Source organism: Leptinotarsa decemlineata, unplaced genomic scaffold (assembly GCF_025532065.1).
Source record: "Leptinotarsa decemlineata unplaced genomic scaffold, Ldec_3_MD MMD2_tig00000218_RagTag_RagTag, whole genome shotgun sequence".
NCBI classification, from domain to species: domain Eukaryota; kingdom Metazoa; phylum Arthropoda; class Insecta; order Coleoptera; family Chrysomelidae; genus Leptinotarsa; species Leptinotarsa decemlineata.
In genome coordinates this window covers 2,172,205-2,188,459 of record NW_027412545.1, presented here as the reverse complement: position 1 = coordinate 2,188,459, position 16,255 = coordinate 2,172,205, and the positions used below count along the sequence as shown (strand labels likewise).

The 16,255-nt window shown below is 36.4% G+C and overlaps 2 protein-coding genes across 3 annotated transcripts in view; one reads left to right on the top strand and one right to left on the bottom strand.

The window, feature by feature from the left end:
• The window catches only part of LOC111508887 (uncharacterized), a 90,726-nt gene that overhangs the window by 15,935 nt on the left and 58,536 nt on the right, over nt 1-16,255 (top strand). The gene's annotated exons all lie outside the window — the stretch shown is intronic.
• Nucleotides 1-16,255, bottom strand: part of LOC111502823 (xanthine dehydrogenase rosy) — a 52,210-nt gene that overhangs the window by 9,301 nt on the left and 26,654 nt on the right. Inside the window, 6 exon segments of the mRNA XM_074173237.1 lie at nt 6,244-6,517; nt 6,709-7,015; nt 8,746-9,083; nt 11,838-12,146; nt 12,202-13,283; nt 13,286-14,364. Of these exon segments, the coding sequence (XP_074029338.1) occupies nt 6,244-6,517; nt 6,709-7,015; nt 8,746-9,083; nt 11,838-12,146; nt 12,202-13,283; nt 13,286-14,364 (3,389 nt within the window).

Sequence of the window (16,255 nt, the reverse complement as noted above, 5' to 3'; positions counted from 1 at the left end):
AATATTCAAATGCATCCGAATCTTATTCACTGGAATCTCTTTTTCGCATTGTTCACCATCGCTATTGGAATCACTACACAGAAAAAAGTCAACGTTGTTATCACACTCGTTATTACTATTATAGGTATTTGTCCAAAGACGCCACATTTTAAACAGATAACAAAAATTTCAAGTAATTATAACTGCACCAATATCGAATTTCAACACTCAAATCGTGATCAGTTCCTGAACTGAACATTGACAACACGACGGCTCGCATTCTATTCGTCACCGTAACATAACTTCAAATTTAATTTTATGACTCTTCAGCCAATCATGAAACTCGGTTAGTAAAAATCATTCAATACGAACCGCCAATTTTTTAGTCCACGTGGACTAGTTGGCAACGGCTTCATTTCTCTGTATTGGTTTTTTTGGCCTTTGAGAGCGCCGACACTTTAAGCACAGTATACTTATTTACAGTAGTCTCACTTAGCGTCAGTCCCTTTGATGTTGGTGTCCAGGAGTTTCAGTTTTTACAATGCTGACGTATTTGACACTAATGACATTTCTCCCTACTACAATCTCAACCAAAGCGTCTGTTCAACATAACAACTATTCACATAAACTGCTCAAAAAAATAGTCGATGAAAACCATGTTGGCCACCTGAGAAAATTGTACAAATGATAATTTTGCATTTGTGTAATACTCAAGTAACCCAAGTTACGTGGTCATAGTTCCCACGACACCGCCATTCACACGGAGATTCAGCTGAGTAAGAGATTTTCCAGGAATCCCTTATCTCGACATGCAGTTAGCATCCAGTTAACATTATATTAATTATCATCTCGTAAGAGACAGTCGTTTCTAGTTTGTAAAATAAATCCTTTTCAAAAAGTTTTCTCGTTCCAATCATTTAATTGGCGCAGTCGGTAGGATTGTACAGCGTGAAAACGAACTTTTTGCGTCGTGGAGTTTCAACCCCTTCAGCACAAATTCAACAAGAATCCTTCGAAGACCACCCAGAACGAGCGGACAAGGAGACGACAGAGCCCCAGGGAAGCTGCAAGGAATCAACGGAGAAGGAACTGGAACTTACAAGTAAGTGCCAAATATTTCCTTCTTGCCTTGACGAACCCTCTGTATACGGACTTCGGCGAAGATATATAGTATCGTTCATTGCGAACAAATTGTTGTCTATTCAAGACGAGTAATTTTAAGTAACTATTAGGGATCCAGAATCCTTCACGAACCCTCTGTATAAGGACTTCGGCGAAGATATATAGTATCGTTCATTGCGAACAAATTGTTGTCTATTCTATTTATTGAGAAAAACAATTATTTATTTATGAGTGAAATTGAAGATATTTTATCACGATTGAATAGTTTATCATTTCAAGAAAGTTCAGCAAATAATACTGAAAATTTTGATAATACTTTTCAACCTACAATGATTCCACCAGTTCCGCCCCAACCAACTCAAATGAATTGGAACCTTTTCAAATCTAGAATAAACAATTTAAAAAATTTTGATGGTGATACGTTGAACAAATTTATCAGTAGATGCGATGCTATAGTTAACGCGTACAATGTGTTTAATGATGTTCACTTAATGAACACGTTCTTGAATGTATTCAAGAAAAAATGACAGGTAAAGCTGAGTATATGGTTGGTAACAGAACCGAACTTAATACTTGGGACGCCTCAAAATCTGCTCTGAAACAATGTTTTTCGGATAGGAGAGATTTGGACTGTTTAGTTCAAGAATTAACTAGAAGTCGACCCTATAGGGGAGAAGACCTAATGACTTTCGGTAGTAGAATTCAATTAACCAAAAGTAATGTAGTTCAAAGAGTCAGTAACAACCCATACTTAACTCCAGAAGAAAAACTTTACCAAACAACTCACTACGATAAAGTAGCCCTCAGTACTTTCATTGCTGGTTGTCCTGGTATTTTAAGAAATACTATGCATCTTAAAAAGCCGGCCTCACTGGAAGATGCCATGGCATACGTAAAAGAAGTTCTTACATTTTTCCATCTTTATCCTATCATCCAAAATCACAGTATTTTTATACCAAAATACCCATATTTGGCACGAGCAAACCACAATATCCAGTTCGAAGACAGTCCATGCCCAGTATTAGAGAAAACGTATTATTGTCCTGAAGATTACTTTTCCGAAGACCAATGCACATCCCACCTGATCGAAGGCAAAGTCGCCGATAATTGTCAACCTCTTCTAATCAATGTGGCAGAGTCGATTTTCGAACAAATCACTCAAAAAGAAATCCTGGTAATTCCGATACAGAGCGAAAGAATATTTTCCAAGAGTAAAACCGATCAATATTTGGAAATAAAAGCGCCCACCCTAGTCAAGATCCCGAAAAATTGCCAAATTGAAGTGAGAAACAAGATTTTCACCAACGTGAAAATAGGGAACAGGCAAGCCACTGATCTTACCTAAAATTGAAACGAAAAATATCGAGAAGTCAACAATATATGAAACACAAAATTTCTTTTGAAGAACTCTACAAAATCAACAATATAGTGGACCGATTGAAACCAATCCACAACTTTAACAACTCCGAAAATAACACTATCATTTTTGGCGTCTTTGCAGGAGTTACTATCACAATAATTGTCCTGATATTGGCAGCTTTTAACCCTTTAGTGCTCGCGCCGTGGTCAAAAAGACCGCGCAATATAATAATTCTGCGTAAATCTGAAAAAAATCGCGATACGCCGCCGTCGCCTCGAGTAGCTTTGTTCAAATAGGAGCCGCGTTAGTACGTTTCGACAGTTTCAAAAGAGCACTACAGTGGTAAAAAACGTAAATTGGTCGTTTCGACCGCACGCAACTATTACACAAAATTTGTTTTGTTCACTCTGAAAATTAGTTCTATAGTTAGAAACGTAAGTATTTTTGATAATTTGAATTTGTGTATGGTCATGATTTGTTAAAAAGGATTGTTTTATTATCACCTACAATAATAATGTTTCTTTTTTCTGTGATGCGGTCAAAAGTTCCACATGCGACTATTATCTCTATATTTTTGAAGTGTTTCATTTTGGACATAAATAATATACTGTGTTGATTTTTTGTCTAACCTAATACAGTTTCAGGATGTGTTCTTACGAAAAGGAGCAGCAGGTCCTTCAAGCTCTCATGGAAAAGGTGTTCGAAGATGAATCTTTATTAGATTCTGAGGAAGTTGCGGACCAAGGAGTTATAGAAGCGGACCAGCAGCATTTCGAAACGAGATATGAAAACTCCGACACCGAACAAGAAGTAGATTCGGATGACAACAATGATTTAGTCGATGCTGTATTTCGAGAAAAGGATGGCACGATGTGGCGTAAGCATTCAAAAACAAATAAACGAGTTCGAAGATCAAAAGGCAATATTATAAAACAATTACCGGGGCCAAAACAATCAACGAGGAATCTCAAAGATATTATTGATATTTGGAAGTATTTTTTGAATGATTTTATGATTGATATAATTGTTCAAAATACCAATAAATATAGCCCTAATAGGTCTATTATATTTAGCTGGCACCTATAAAGCGAATCATCTGAATGCTGAAGACCTGTGGTTGACAAACGGTGAAGGTATTAAGATTTTCCGGCTAACGATGTCATTGGCTCGATTCAGATTTTTGTTAAGATGCGTCAGGTTTGACGACAAAAGTGATCGTGAAGAACGTCAAAAACTGGACAAGCTGGCTGCGATTCGCATTTTCTTTGACAAATTTGTAGATAATTGCAAATCTGGATATAATTTATCGGAATTTGTCACCATCGACGAAATGCTCCCAGGGTTCTTAGGCAACTGTTCTTGGATTCAGTACATTCCTAGCAAACCCGCCAAATACGGGATTAAAATAATTGCAATGTGCGATGCGAAAATGTACTACACTTCAAATATGGAAGTACATGTGGGCCGACAGCCCGATGGGCCATTCTCAATAGAAAATTCAAGCAAAGAAGTTGTGAAAAGATTATGTGAACCAATGTGAACTGGACGCAACGTAACATTAGATAATTGGATTACCAGTATTCCTATCATTGCTACTTTGAAAAAAGATTTCTCATTGACGGTTGTTGGAACAATAAGGAAAAACAAACGAGAATTACCTCCTGAGTTACTCCAGCCATCTCGTCCAATAAATTCTAGCATGTTTGCTTTCAGTGACACATGTACATTAGTGTCATATATCCCAAAAAAAAAGAAAATGGTGCTATTAGCATCAAGTTTGCATGACGACGATGAGATAGATCCCGCAACTGGCGAGTTCTTCAAACCTGCGCTTTTAACATATTACAATAAATATAAATGTGGAGTAGATGTGGTAGATCAGCTTTGCTCAACGTATAACACCTCAAGAAAAACGCGAAGATGGCCAATGGTAATTTTTCATATCATTCTAAATATCGCTGGAATTAATTCTTTAGTGATTTATATAGCCAACAATCCAGAGAAACAAAAAATGGTACGATGAAAATTTTTGAAGAAGTTGGCATTTTCACTGATTGAAGGTCATCTGAAGTTCAGAGCAACTGTACAGAATTTAAGTAGAGATATGAAATACCGTATTAGAGAAATATGCAACATGCCCGACGAAATTCAGAAAGAAGTAAAAAGCAAAAGAGTGGGAAGATGCAGTTTTTGCGATCGGAAAAAAAATCGTAAAACCACTACTTCTTGTTTCAAATGTAGTAAATTTATATGTAGAGAACATACAACTTGTGTATGTGTAGAGTGTCGAGTAAATGTAGTATGATAATTTGAAAAATATTCAAAGCAAACAAAAATGATATTTATAGTAACACAATTTTTCGCAAAAATTTTTCTGTTGTATTAATTTCAAGTATTTTCTGTCTTTTTTCCACATTTATATTGATTGAAATAAACTAGTTTTAAATAAACCACAGCCTTTTATCAAACTGCATTATTAAAGTTTAATGGAATTACCAAATAATCACAGCGGTCATTTTGACCGCAAGCGATCACTTATGAATCAAATCTTCTAGCGACCACTGAAGGGTTAAGAAAAATTGGATTGAAACCCGTATACTGGGATGTTGTTGCTTCAAAACACCCCAAAAAGAAGAAAATACCAATGACGAAGATATGGTTCCAAGCCGCCAAAATAATTCCATTATTTTTTCGGCCTAAGGAGGGAGGAGTTACGTGGTCATATTTCCCACGACACGGCCATTCACACGGAGATTCAGCTGAGTAAGAGATATTCCAGGAATCCCTTATCTCGACATGCAGTTAGCATCCAGTTAACATAATATTAATTATCATTCTGTTTGTAGCTCTCGTAAGAGACAGTCGTCTCTAGTTTGTAAAATAAATCCTTTTTAAAAAGTTATTTTCTCGTTCCAATCATTTAATTCCCAGATCATTTAGACAATGATAAACTGTTTCAAGTAGATTTTAAAAATTCATGGGATCAGCAGATGCTCATATTCGGATGTGACAAAATATATTTTCATTTCACAGTGGGTTGGGTTAAACCCATGAAATTCGACAACTATGGAAGGGATGCGTGCCTGTCTTGGACTCGTCGTTTGCGCAGACCTGAGACTGCAACTCCAAAATTCAAACCAAAAATCACCCGAAGTGGGATTACTGTATATAGTATACTGGGCTTTAAGTATGCACAATACCGGTTACTTCGACAGTAACTGAAAAAGCGGTGAATGCGATAAAACTAGCGTCATCTATGTGTTAGGCCCGAGACTTTTCAGTCCAGGTAGTAGCAATATTTTTGTTTGGGTGTGGGAAAAGTGGATAGAGTGTTTTCAGTACACCCATTTTACGCCAGCGGTTCCTATTCTATCTATTAAGATGAATGTTATGTTAGACAAGATTCTATTGGGAAGAGAAAGCTTATCATACAATATCAATATACATTTTTATTTTCAAATGCTGATTTTTTATATTAGTTGGTGAAGGGATCAAACTTATTTTCGTATATGAACAATTTAGTTTTTGCCAACGTTTCGGACTTTATTAAATCCATTATCAGGGCTCTGTAATAAAATAATTTCATAAGAACCCTGCCCCGATGATGAATTGAATAAAATCCGAAACATTAGCAAATAATTGAATAGTTTATCTGCGAAAAATTTGTTGATCCCTGTTCCAACTAATATATAAAAAACATCAATTGAAAATATTATACATTCTTATCTATGGGATGTTATGAAATGAAATAAGAATCATTGGATATTTATTTCTTTACTCACCTAGATCCATAACTATATCCGTTCTGAGAACTTGGTGGTCTCCTGTAAGAGTATCAATTTCAACTTCTGTGCCTGCTACTCCGTAAGTGAAGTAACTAAACATATTTCCCGTTGATGTTTCCCAGTTATAACCCAAATCGGGTGTTTTGTGAAAACCACTGGCCGCTAAACTGACTCTATCAAAATAAGCAGATTTCACCCATTGCTCCCAGGTGCCATTTGGATTTGCATCTTTGTAAGGTCTCAGTCGTTCTTTGAGGATTGTACAAGCCTCCTGAATTAAATCAAAAACAAAATTCTGAATCAAATTTCTGGATCCCTAATTATCATTGAGTCGTTAAAAAATGACTGATATCAAAAGTTTTTTCCTCTTGGCAGCTCTTAATGAATTGACAGTGAATGTTAGTTACTGCCACCATTTTGGGTAAAAACTAAATCTAAATCAAATAGTCACAGAATACTAACCAGTACTGCCATTCCGTTTAAATCTGAACCACTGCTGGCAGCCGTTGGAGATGTGTTAGGCACTTTGTCAGTTGCAGTTTCACTGATATGAATTTTATCAACAGATATTTCTAAAGCCCTACTGGCAACTTGGATCATCTTTGTGTGGAGACCCTGGCCCATTTCAACGCCACCATGAGATATGAGGACCGATCCATCTGTATAAATGAGAACTAGTGCACCTCCTTGATTTAGAAAAGGGGCACTGAAAGCTATTCCAAATTTTGTTGGGATGATACTGATTCCCCTCTTCTTGTAACGATTTTCCCTGAAAATTAAGAATAGTAACTTGAGTACGAGGCGACTTATATTTCTACTTAGCAATCCTAATCTTCCTTCCTCACAAAATGATAGCTTTCAGCAATTCAAATTACAGACACATCACAGGCAAACAAACTCTTGCACATACAAGTATTTATTAGAACTGCCTCAGATATATTTTCCTGATTTGTTGGGCGTGATATATAGGTTTAGCTGCCTGAACGGACCAAATGCTCGGGTTGTTCTCGCAGCAGATACTATATTCAAGGTTTTTAGTGCAAATAGCCAGACTTTATTCATATCAATTTCTTTTTTTGGGTTTTTGATTTTCTATCGCCTACCTATATAGTCTTGGGTAGTAGTACTGATTTCTGTCAAGTATTTGTGTATCTTCAGCTAGTGTATGTTCCGCTACTGCTAATTTGTTGGTATGCTCCAGGGGACTATTTCTCTTGTGTTTCGGATACTTACACTTCTCTCCGATCCACATTTTCAAGGGGTTCTATATACCCCTGGTATGGCTGAAGGCCCTTTAGACTCTTTCTGATGGTTTTCGTGGGTCTGAATACTAATTTCACATTGTGTTTCTTCAGAACACTTCCAATCCGGTCCGTAACATCCTTCACATAAGGCAGGCAAACTTTTCCATTGACATCCTCATTGGGAGTTGCTTTGGTATTCTCTTTTCTGAGTCATATTGCCGGTTGGAATTTGGTGAAATTTAATGAAAATCATACGGTGAATCAATCTAATTGTAATCTTTGAATAATATTCAAAGTAAGTTTGATTATTTTTTTCATCAAACGTTCGGGGTGTGGGGTTCTGACAACTGTAAACCCTGTGGGTACGGTTTTGCTTGGCACGAAAACTATGAATAGCAACAAAAGTTCAATTCCCAAAAAGGCTATTGTTTACATTTTCACTAAACTTCAAGTTAGCGAGGAATTGTAGAATGTAATGGGTTGCAAGGATTACATCGAGCTCCAAAATGACGAAAATTTGTTTTTTGGATAGGCAACTCCTTAGATTATTCCCTTATGGAACTTTAGTCTTTCACAAACCAGAGCTTCAGATTCTAGAAGCAGGTGTTCTGTGGTTTCCGGGGTACGGTCACCATAGCGAATTTCAGGAAGAGACAAAACCCGTTTTCAAGTCTTTTTAATGCAGTCTTTGAAACTAATCAGCTTTCTTCAACAACATGCAAATGAAACTTTTTGCTGGCCTTCGTCTTGGAACTTCATTCCAGTGGAATACTAATTGAGCAAGTAATCATTGTTGGAATTCCTCCTCTGCGAGGCTTTCCGAGAGTATACGAAAAAGTGCCCTTCAAAAGAAAGAAGTATTTGTTTTTTCCTCGCTAGATTATCAGCTTCCTCATTTCCTTTAATTCACTCTTGACCTGGCACCCACATCAAAGTTACTTAATTTCAGAGTTCTTGGTACTACTTGATTGTTTGATCATAGATCATGACGCCACGTGTGCTTTTCAGGTACAATCCAGAATACATGTTACTATAGCCTTGCAATTCTGCCTAAAATATGAAGGAGTTTGGGAAGATTCAAATAAGTATTTGAGAGGGATGTATTGATTGGATTTATTATATTCCAGAAGTTTAAATTATACCTATTTGTGCAAAACTCAGCTTCCTTTATATTAGTCCACCTTGTTCCTCACATGAATTTCATGGATGTGATGAACTCATTTGTCAGATGAATCCAGAATTGACTCCTACTCACCTATTGAATTGTTCCACTTTCTTTCTTCTACCATAGTAATCGAATGACTGCATACATTCTTGCCAACATTTGTCAAGGGTACAATTTATTAATGGTTGATTGAAAGGAGTTGTATCTCCCTCTTTATACAAATTTTTCTCGCTTATGTTTACTGGATCCCTTTTCAAGTAATCTGCAATATGACGAATTATGCATTCAGCCATGAACATTCCCTGTGGTCCACCAAATCCTCTGAAGGCAGTATTGGAAGCCAAGTTAGTTTTACAACAGAAACCTTTCACTCGGCACGCTGGAATTCTGTAAGAATTTTCGAAATGTGTCAGAGCCCTGTCCATAACCTGAAAAATATATTGAAATGAACTGATGATATCGCAAGATTTGATATAATTCGATAATATGGAACAGTTTCAGAATAAATAACTTTTTTATTCATCTCGTTCTCCGTACCTAACCGGATTTAGGGAACAGGGTATTGATAATAAAATATCAAAAAAATATGATATCTGATTGAACAAAATCAACCTAGCCCATGGAATGAACGAAACAATTGGTGCTTAACAGTTATCTGTTGAACACTACTTCAACAGTGTCACTATTTTTCGGGTTTGAAGGCCGTGGATTTTTGAAATATCTTCCTGACGTTTCGCTGGCGAGAGTGGCTAGCTTCTTCAGAGATTCATACATCCTGGGTTTATACAAGTACAGGTAATTTGTCAGTAACATTCATTGACCTTTTTTACCTGTGATCGTGCTGTTCGCTATCCTTGAACTTCTCAGAATGGGATTCCATATTCCATTGAGGTTCACCGCATCTTCTTTTCTGTTGAAATTATCCGTGTGTTTGTGGATCTCTGTTGCCTCCTGTCGGCTATGGTATCCCTGGTTAGGGGCAATGAGTTCTGCGTTTTCAATGAGAATCCTAAGGTTTCCTTCACTGAGGGCGTAATCTGCCACAGCCGACCTAGTCTGCTGTATCTTTCATGCTCCTTCAGCCTTGTTTCCATAGATCTTTTGGTGGTTCCGATATATACTTTCCCACAAGTGTACGGTATGCGATAAACCCCTGCTGCTGATAGTGGGTCCCTTTTGTCTTTTGCAGACCTGAAGCTCTGTTGTATCTTCCTGGTGAGTTTGAAAACTGTCCAAATGTCGTGTTTTCTGAATAGTTAGTATTGGGTTAGTATTAGTATAGTTAGTATTGAGGAAACACGACATCAAGACAGTTTTCAAACCTACAAGGAAGATACAACAAAGCTTCAGGTTGCGAAATCCTTAATGAATCCTCAAACATTTCTTCAGATTCGTACAAGTTGAGAAAAGTATGCTATTACATCTCAACGCAGATCCACCATCTATCCAAAAAGTTTATCAAAATTAATTTTGAACAGTTATCTTTTACCCACGAAAACCAAATGCCAATTGTCTGAGTTGTACAATCTAGGGATTAACGAGGTCGTACCTTTGATGTGATTTTCCTAGCACAGGAATGAAAATATTATTTTTGATGCATTTCACATTATTGAATGTGAAATTATTAATGATTTATATTCAAAGAGATGAAACACAATAGTTTTAGGTATACATAGAGATATTCAATTGAAAATCTTGGGGTGTAGGATATTTTTTTTGGAACATCAACTCTTTATTTCAACTCAGGTTTCATTATTAGTTTAGTACCCTTATAAATAATTCTGATTTCTTTAGCATTTTTCAAAAGGAGTTTTTGTGAGTGCTCAAAAATGAACTACTCTGATTTCATTTCCGTTTGTGTTAGAACAGATTACATCAAAAGACATGGTTACCATTAATTTTTGAATATACCACGAATACATTACTTTTACCCTAAATGAAATAAGTAAAAAAAATATGTCGAACAGTTTCATTGAAAAAAAGATTTTTAATGATTCAGGTAATGTACTAAAAACTAAAAAATAATTCGTAAGGTCCTAGGTAGCAGTCATCACATTACTCTCCTGAGTAAATTTATAAATACTACGCCCAACGATTTTATAATTTTTTCATCTGATCAATACCATATATTGCTAGGGAGAGCGGTGTGATGACGGCTACCTAGGACCTTCCCAATTATTTTGTAGTTTTTAGAACATTATCTACATCATTGTTATTATTTTTTTTCAATAAAACCGTTCAATATAAATTTTATTTTTTTACTAATTTAATTTTCAAGTTTTCAGTTAGTAATGTTGTTACTCAATTATTCTGTTTAGTTCATTAGGTGCCTCAGTATTACAAGGTAATATGTAATCCGCCATTTTGTAGCTGCGACCATCTTGAATTTGCGCCTTTTTCAAAGTGTACTACTATTCTATTAGTCAAGCCTTGTCATTTGATACCCATATTAAGATAGTTGTGGAAAAATATGTTATTCAAAATTTTATAGCTGCCACCCACTTGGATTCACAAGGATACAGAATTTATTAAATTGTATTGTCATCAAAACTAAATGTTTGTACGAATTATCAAATCAATCTGTCAATAGGAAGGGGGTCAAACTTGACCCAAACAAACAAACTAAAAGGGCAAGCTACATGAAACTGTTCAAACAGTCCAACTCTATTTCAAAAGGTCGGAGAAAAGCAGGTAAACATATTTTTGTAGCAATGCAAAATCGATGTAACAAATGTCTTTAGCTATTTCACAATAGATATCATCAGTTATTCGGGAAATAGTTTATGAAAAGGATTTGAGTAAGTAGGATTTCACTCAATTGGAACTGGTGTAGAAATAGACTATTCTGTCAATTTTTTGAACATCCACAGACAGTATAAACTTTTGTCCTTAGCGAAATGAAACAGACATGAGAAACATAAAAAAATAATAAAATTTCCCTTTCCTTTGTGGAATGCCGAAGACAAAGTCCACCATCGAAACTGTAATTCAATAAAAGTATTTTCATCTTCCTCAGAATTAGTTGTCTTTATCCAGGGTTTAGGACCTCGTCTGTATATATTCATGTATAAATGTATTTTTCTGTTACAATGCTGTATAACCTAGAGAATGGAGGATAAAAAATGTTGAAAATGCATTTTGTTACCGCTGTTTCCACGAATGTTTGTGGATCATATACTTACTGAAAATGAAAGATCCGCAGAGTAGCCACAATTACTGTACAGTTCGGCTTCACAACCCAGAATATTTCCGTCATCATCAAATCCCACTTTGTATTTGAAATAAAACGGATGCCTGGTACCAGTCATGAGAATATCCTCGTCTCTATCCAGCATACATCTGAGCGGCCTGTTGAGTTTTCTTGCAGCTACGGCCATCGGTAAAACGAGTAAACTTCCTTTAGACTCTTTACCACCGAAGCCCCCACCTAATCTCTTCGCTTTGGTTATTATTTTATTTTGTGGAACACCAATCACTTCAGCCACCAATTTCTGAAAGTGAATTCATTAATTATCGTGAAAAAGAGCTCTGGGAACCTGAACCTACCGATATTTCAGTTGGATTTTGAGTGGAAGAAAAAATTTCCATTTCATCATCTTCAGGTTTGGGTATTACAATACAACCTTGAGTTTCCATGTAGAAGTGTTCTTGCCCTCCTAGTTTACATTCACCTTCAAGTACATGTGGGGCCGCTCTCAATGCCTGTTCGATATCACCTTTTACCAATACGTGAGAGAAGTCATAGAAGGACTTATATTTTATTGCGTCATATATACTTATTATAACAGGTTCTAATTCTTCGTAGGTCACCCTGACTTTTTTAGCAGCTCTTTGAGCAACTACTTGGTTTTCCGCAACAATCATACCAACGATCTGCCCTTGAGCTGTTACTTTGTTAGAATAAAATACTTCTTCATCATGTATGATCGTTCCCCAAGTGCATCCTTTCTTGACGTCTTTATCTGAGAAAAAACCAATGACTCCTTCCATAGACAGTGCCTCAGACTCGTCTATTTTAAGAATATTGGCGTGTGCTTTGGTGCTCAAAACAAAAGCACAGTAGAGCTCACCTTCTTGATGAGGAATATCATCACAGTAAACTGCTTCTCCAGTGGCCTGTTTGTAGGCTGACATATGCACTATTGGTCTCTGCAGTGAATCCACTTTTTTATCCAAGTCGGGAGATATGTTGTAGTATTGGGAACTTTTGAATTCGGAACTAGTGTATCCGTGTATACCACTCAGTTCTTTCTCATCTAATTTTATGTCAGGTACATATTTTTGTATTTTTTGTGAAATTGCAAGAAACGTTCTGAAAAATAAGCTCAAAGTGAGAGACCTCCTGTATTGAATCATGCCACCAGGGGCACCAGGGTCCAAAGGTAAATCTTCCAATAAACTGGTGAGGGCTAACTCTAAAGTTTTTTTGTTCCAAGGCAAACCTTTTAATTTTGTTTGAGTTTTGGGTGCCGATACCGTTTTGAAAGACATACCGCCGAATCCAAAACTGATATCATAGATTATGCTAGATTTTGGTTCAAAAGTGACGTTAACTGCTTCCGTCACTATAGCTATATCATCTTCCCTTCTGCGAGCTTGTTTATATGCCTGAAAGTACTGGTCTTCCCCGTAAATGGAAGGAGAATAGAAACCAATATTTCATCTGCATTTACGATATTTTTTCTATAACCGACAAAGAAATTATTGTCTAAAATAACTTTTCTTGTACCATTTGCTTCACTCCTAAGTTCAAGTTGTGCCTTAGCTGCCATGAGAATTGGAATCATGTCTGAGATAGGACTACCAGTCATAATATTACTACCCAGCGCTCCAACACTTCGAATTTGCTTACCAGCAAACCAATTGAGCATTTTCACAGCAGCGTCAAAAATTCTTGTTTTATGCTCAGGATGTAGTTCAATTTGCTTCCTGAGAAAACATTCGATTTCAACTAGAGTCGCCGATGCTCCAATTTGTATACCTTTCTCTACCTCCTGAATCTGGGTCAACTCGTTTATAAGTACTGGGTGTATCAGGATAGGGTAAACCATCTGTTTGAATTTCACTTCCACTCCAATTTCTGTATTTCCAACAACGATTTTTGAATCTGGGAATTTGTGTTTGAGTTTTAAAAGTTCAATCACAGTAGTTGGGCGGTACCAAGTTACCCTCTTTCCCTTGATAACTAAGTATTGATTATCATATTTGTTAGATATCCTGAGTTCTGGGGGGAAAAGTGGTTCTTGTGATGGATGGTAGGGAATAAATTGGTCAGAGTGGAATAATGCATCTCCAGATGTCTCATTTTTTGAATGATCAGTTCCATTCTGTATCCTACAGCATTTATCGCCCATTCCGCAAATTGTGTTATTTTGGGAATATTTATTTCCGTTCTGGATATTTTCCCATTCTTCTGTGAAAGTTTTGTACCCTTCTATTATTGGCCTGTAACCAGTACACCTACAAAGGTTACCTTGGAAGGCTACCTCAATGTCTTTCATCGTTGGTTTTGGTGAGTTCCTCAACAGAGTATACATTGACATAACGATGCCTGGGGTGCAGAACCCACATTGGGAACCGTGAGCTTTGGCGATTCTTTCTTGAACCGGGTGAAGTCTACTCTTAGTCGATCCTATACCTTCCACTGTGGTTACTGCTAGTCCGTGTAAAGAACATACTGGAGCTAGACAGGCATTGACTGGTAGATGTCTGTATATTTTATGTTAAAGATAATCAATTTCATAGTTTTTCTGACTTGGTTTTGGGATAATTGAAAGATTATACTGATTTCATGTCACCTGTTTTGAATAGTTAGTTTCCTAAATAACTTTTTTCAAATGAATATATATAATTTCAAAGTAAGTGAATACAAATTATCATTTAATTACTTACTGTACGTTTAAATCGAATACATTGAAAGCTAGATGATACCAGAGTCCAAAATTATTACGACAACAGAAGATTTATAAGTGAGAGTGGAGTGAATGGACATCTCTCCTTATGGGATGCCATCTATGGGATCAATAGAAAACTAAAATCTTACTTATATAAAATAAAGAATGAGGGGCTATCGGGGCAAAGGTTTTCTTTCACTAGCGACATATATGTCACATTAGCTACAAGCTAATATATATGTCATATTAGCTACAAGCTAATGTGACATATACGTCGCTAGTACAAAAATGCTTGTAATTAATGCTTGTAATTAATGGTAATGACCTTTAATAAAAAAGTATGTTCAAAACTATCGATTTTAATTTTGAACTATTTAGTATCTTTCTGCCTTAAGACAACACAAAACAAAACTGTCACTTCAAACGTCAAAGTGATTCACCAAGTTCTTGAAATGCTTAAGGAAACTGACGTATTTATTTGGTGTAAAAGATGAACATATGTAGTGAATTGTTTTGTTATATCTCAGAGCGTCCTCGCTGGAAACCGTATGGAAACGTGGAATCCGTTCAATATTTTTTAATCACGTTCAGACAGACAGACAGACACGGCGACTATGATTTATAATATGTAGTGATGAATATGGTTTGAATTTTCTACCGATACCACAGATGGAGTCTTTGTGAGGGGAGATATTGATACTTACTTTTACTCCGAAAGCAATTGGGTTCACCAATACATTTGAGATTTAATCTTGCACCACTGATGATACCTATCTATGATAGGCAGAAACAGCGCTGTCTAGTCTAACAGAAGATTTGAATAGATTTATGACTATGTCTGGTAGTTTTCAATCCATAACGATGAACTTATGAATTTATTTTTCAAAAAGAAACAATGGAAAATATAATTAAAGAAACTACTGTCCTTTCTTGATAAATAGGTAATAATATGCATAACATATACAATGCTTCATATTTAAAGAAATGAACTTTAAACGTTCAAGCCAGTCTCGAATATACCTACACAGTAGGTTGAATGGACTGACGCCTATCAGAAAACAACTACTTCCCTGGCTAATATCACGAAAGGCGTTGGATTGTATCCGAAAGGCGTCAGTGCAGGAATCTTCCTAGAAAATTTCCTGCATATGCAATTGGCAATACAACTGAAAGAGTCGACCCTTAATTTTTGAACGGGCACACTTCCAGACCGGTTTCGGGCTCATTAGCCACTCATCAGTGCAAGATAGTGGCCATCATCGACCTAAAGTCAATTATATTCCATAATTGAAAATCGGAATTCTTTTAGAGTATTTCATTCCTCTTCCTAAGTTGAAGCGAACAACAAAATGTCACTCCATCTCTGTACCTGTTGGTTAGTACCTCGCCCATCTTCTGGACGAGGTATCCGAAATGTGCCCTATTCCTCTGAATAAGCAAGAAAAACTTTCTTATTAGTCAGTGGGCTATGTTTGAAGACTGGCCTTCGTGGTATTAGCCAGGGGAGTAGTTGTTTTCTGATAGGCTTCAGTCCATTCAACCTACTGTGTAGGTATATTCGAGACTGGCTTGAACGTTTGAAGTTCATTTCTTTAGATTTGTTTACTGCCAGTCTTCAAGCATAACCCACTGACTAATAAAAAACAATGTTTCATGGTGAATTTCATTAGTTCGGACTTCCATTGTCTAATACTATGACTCTGAAT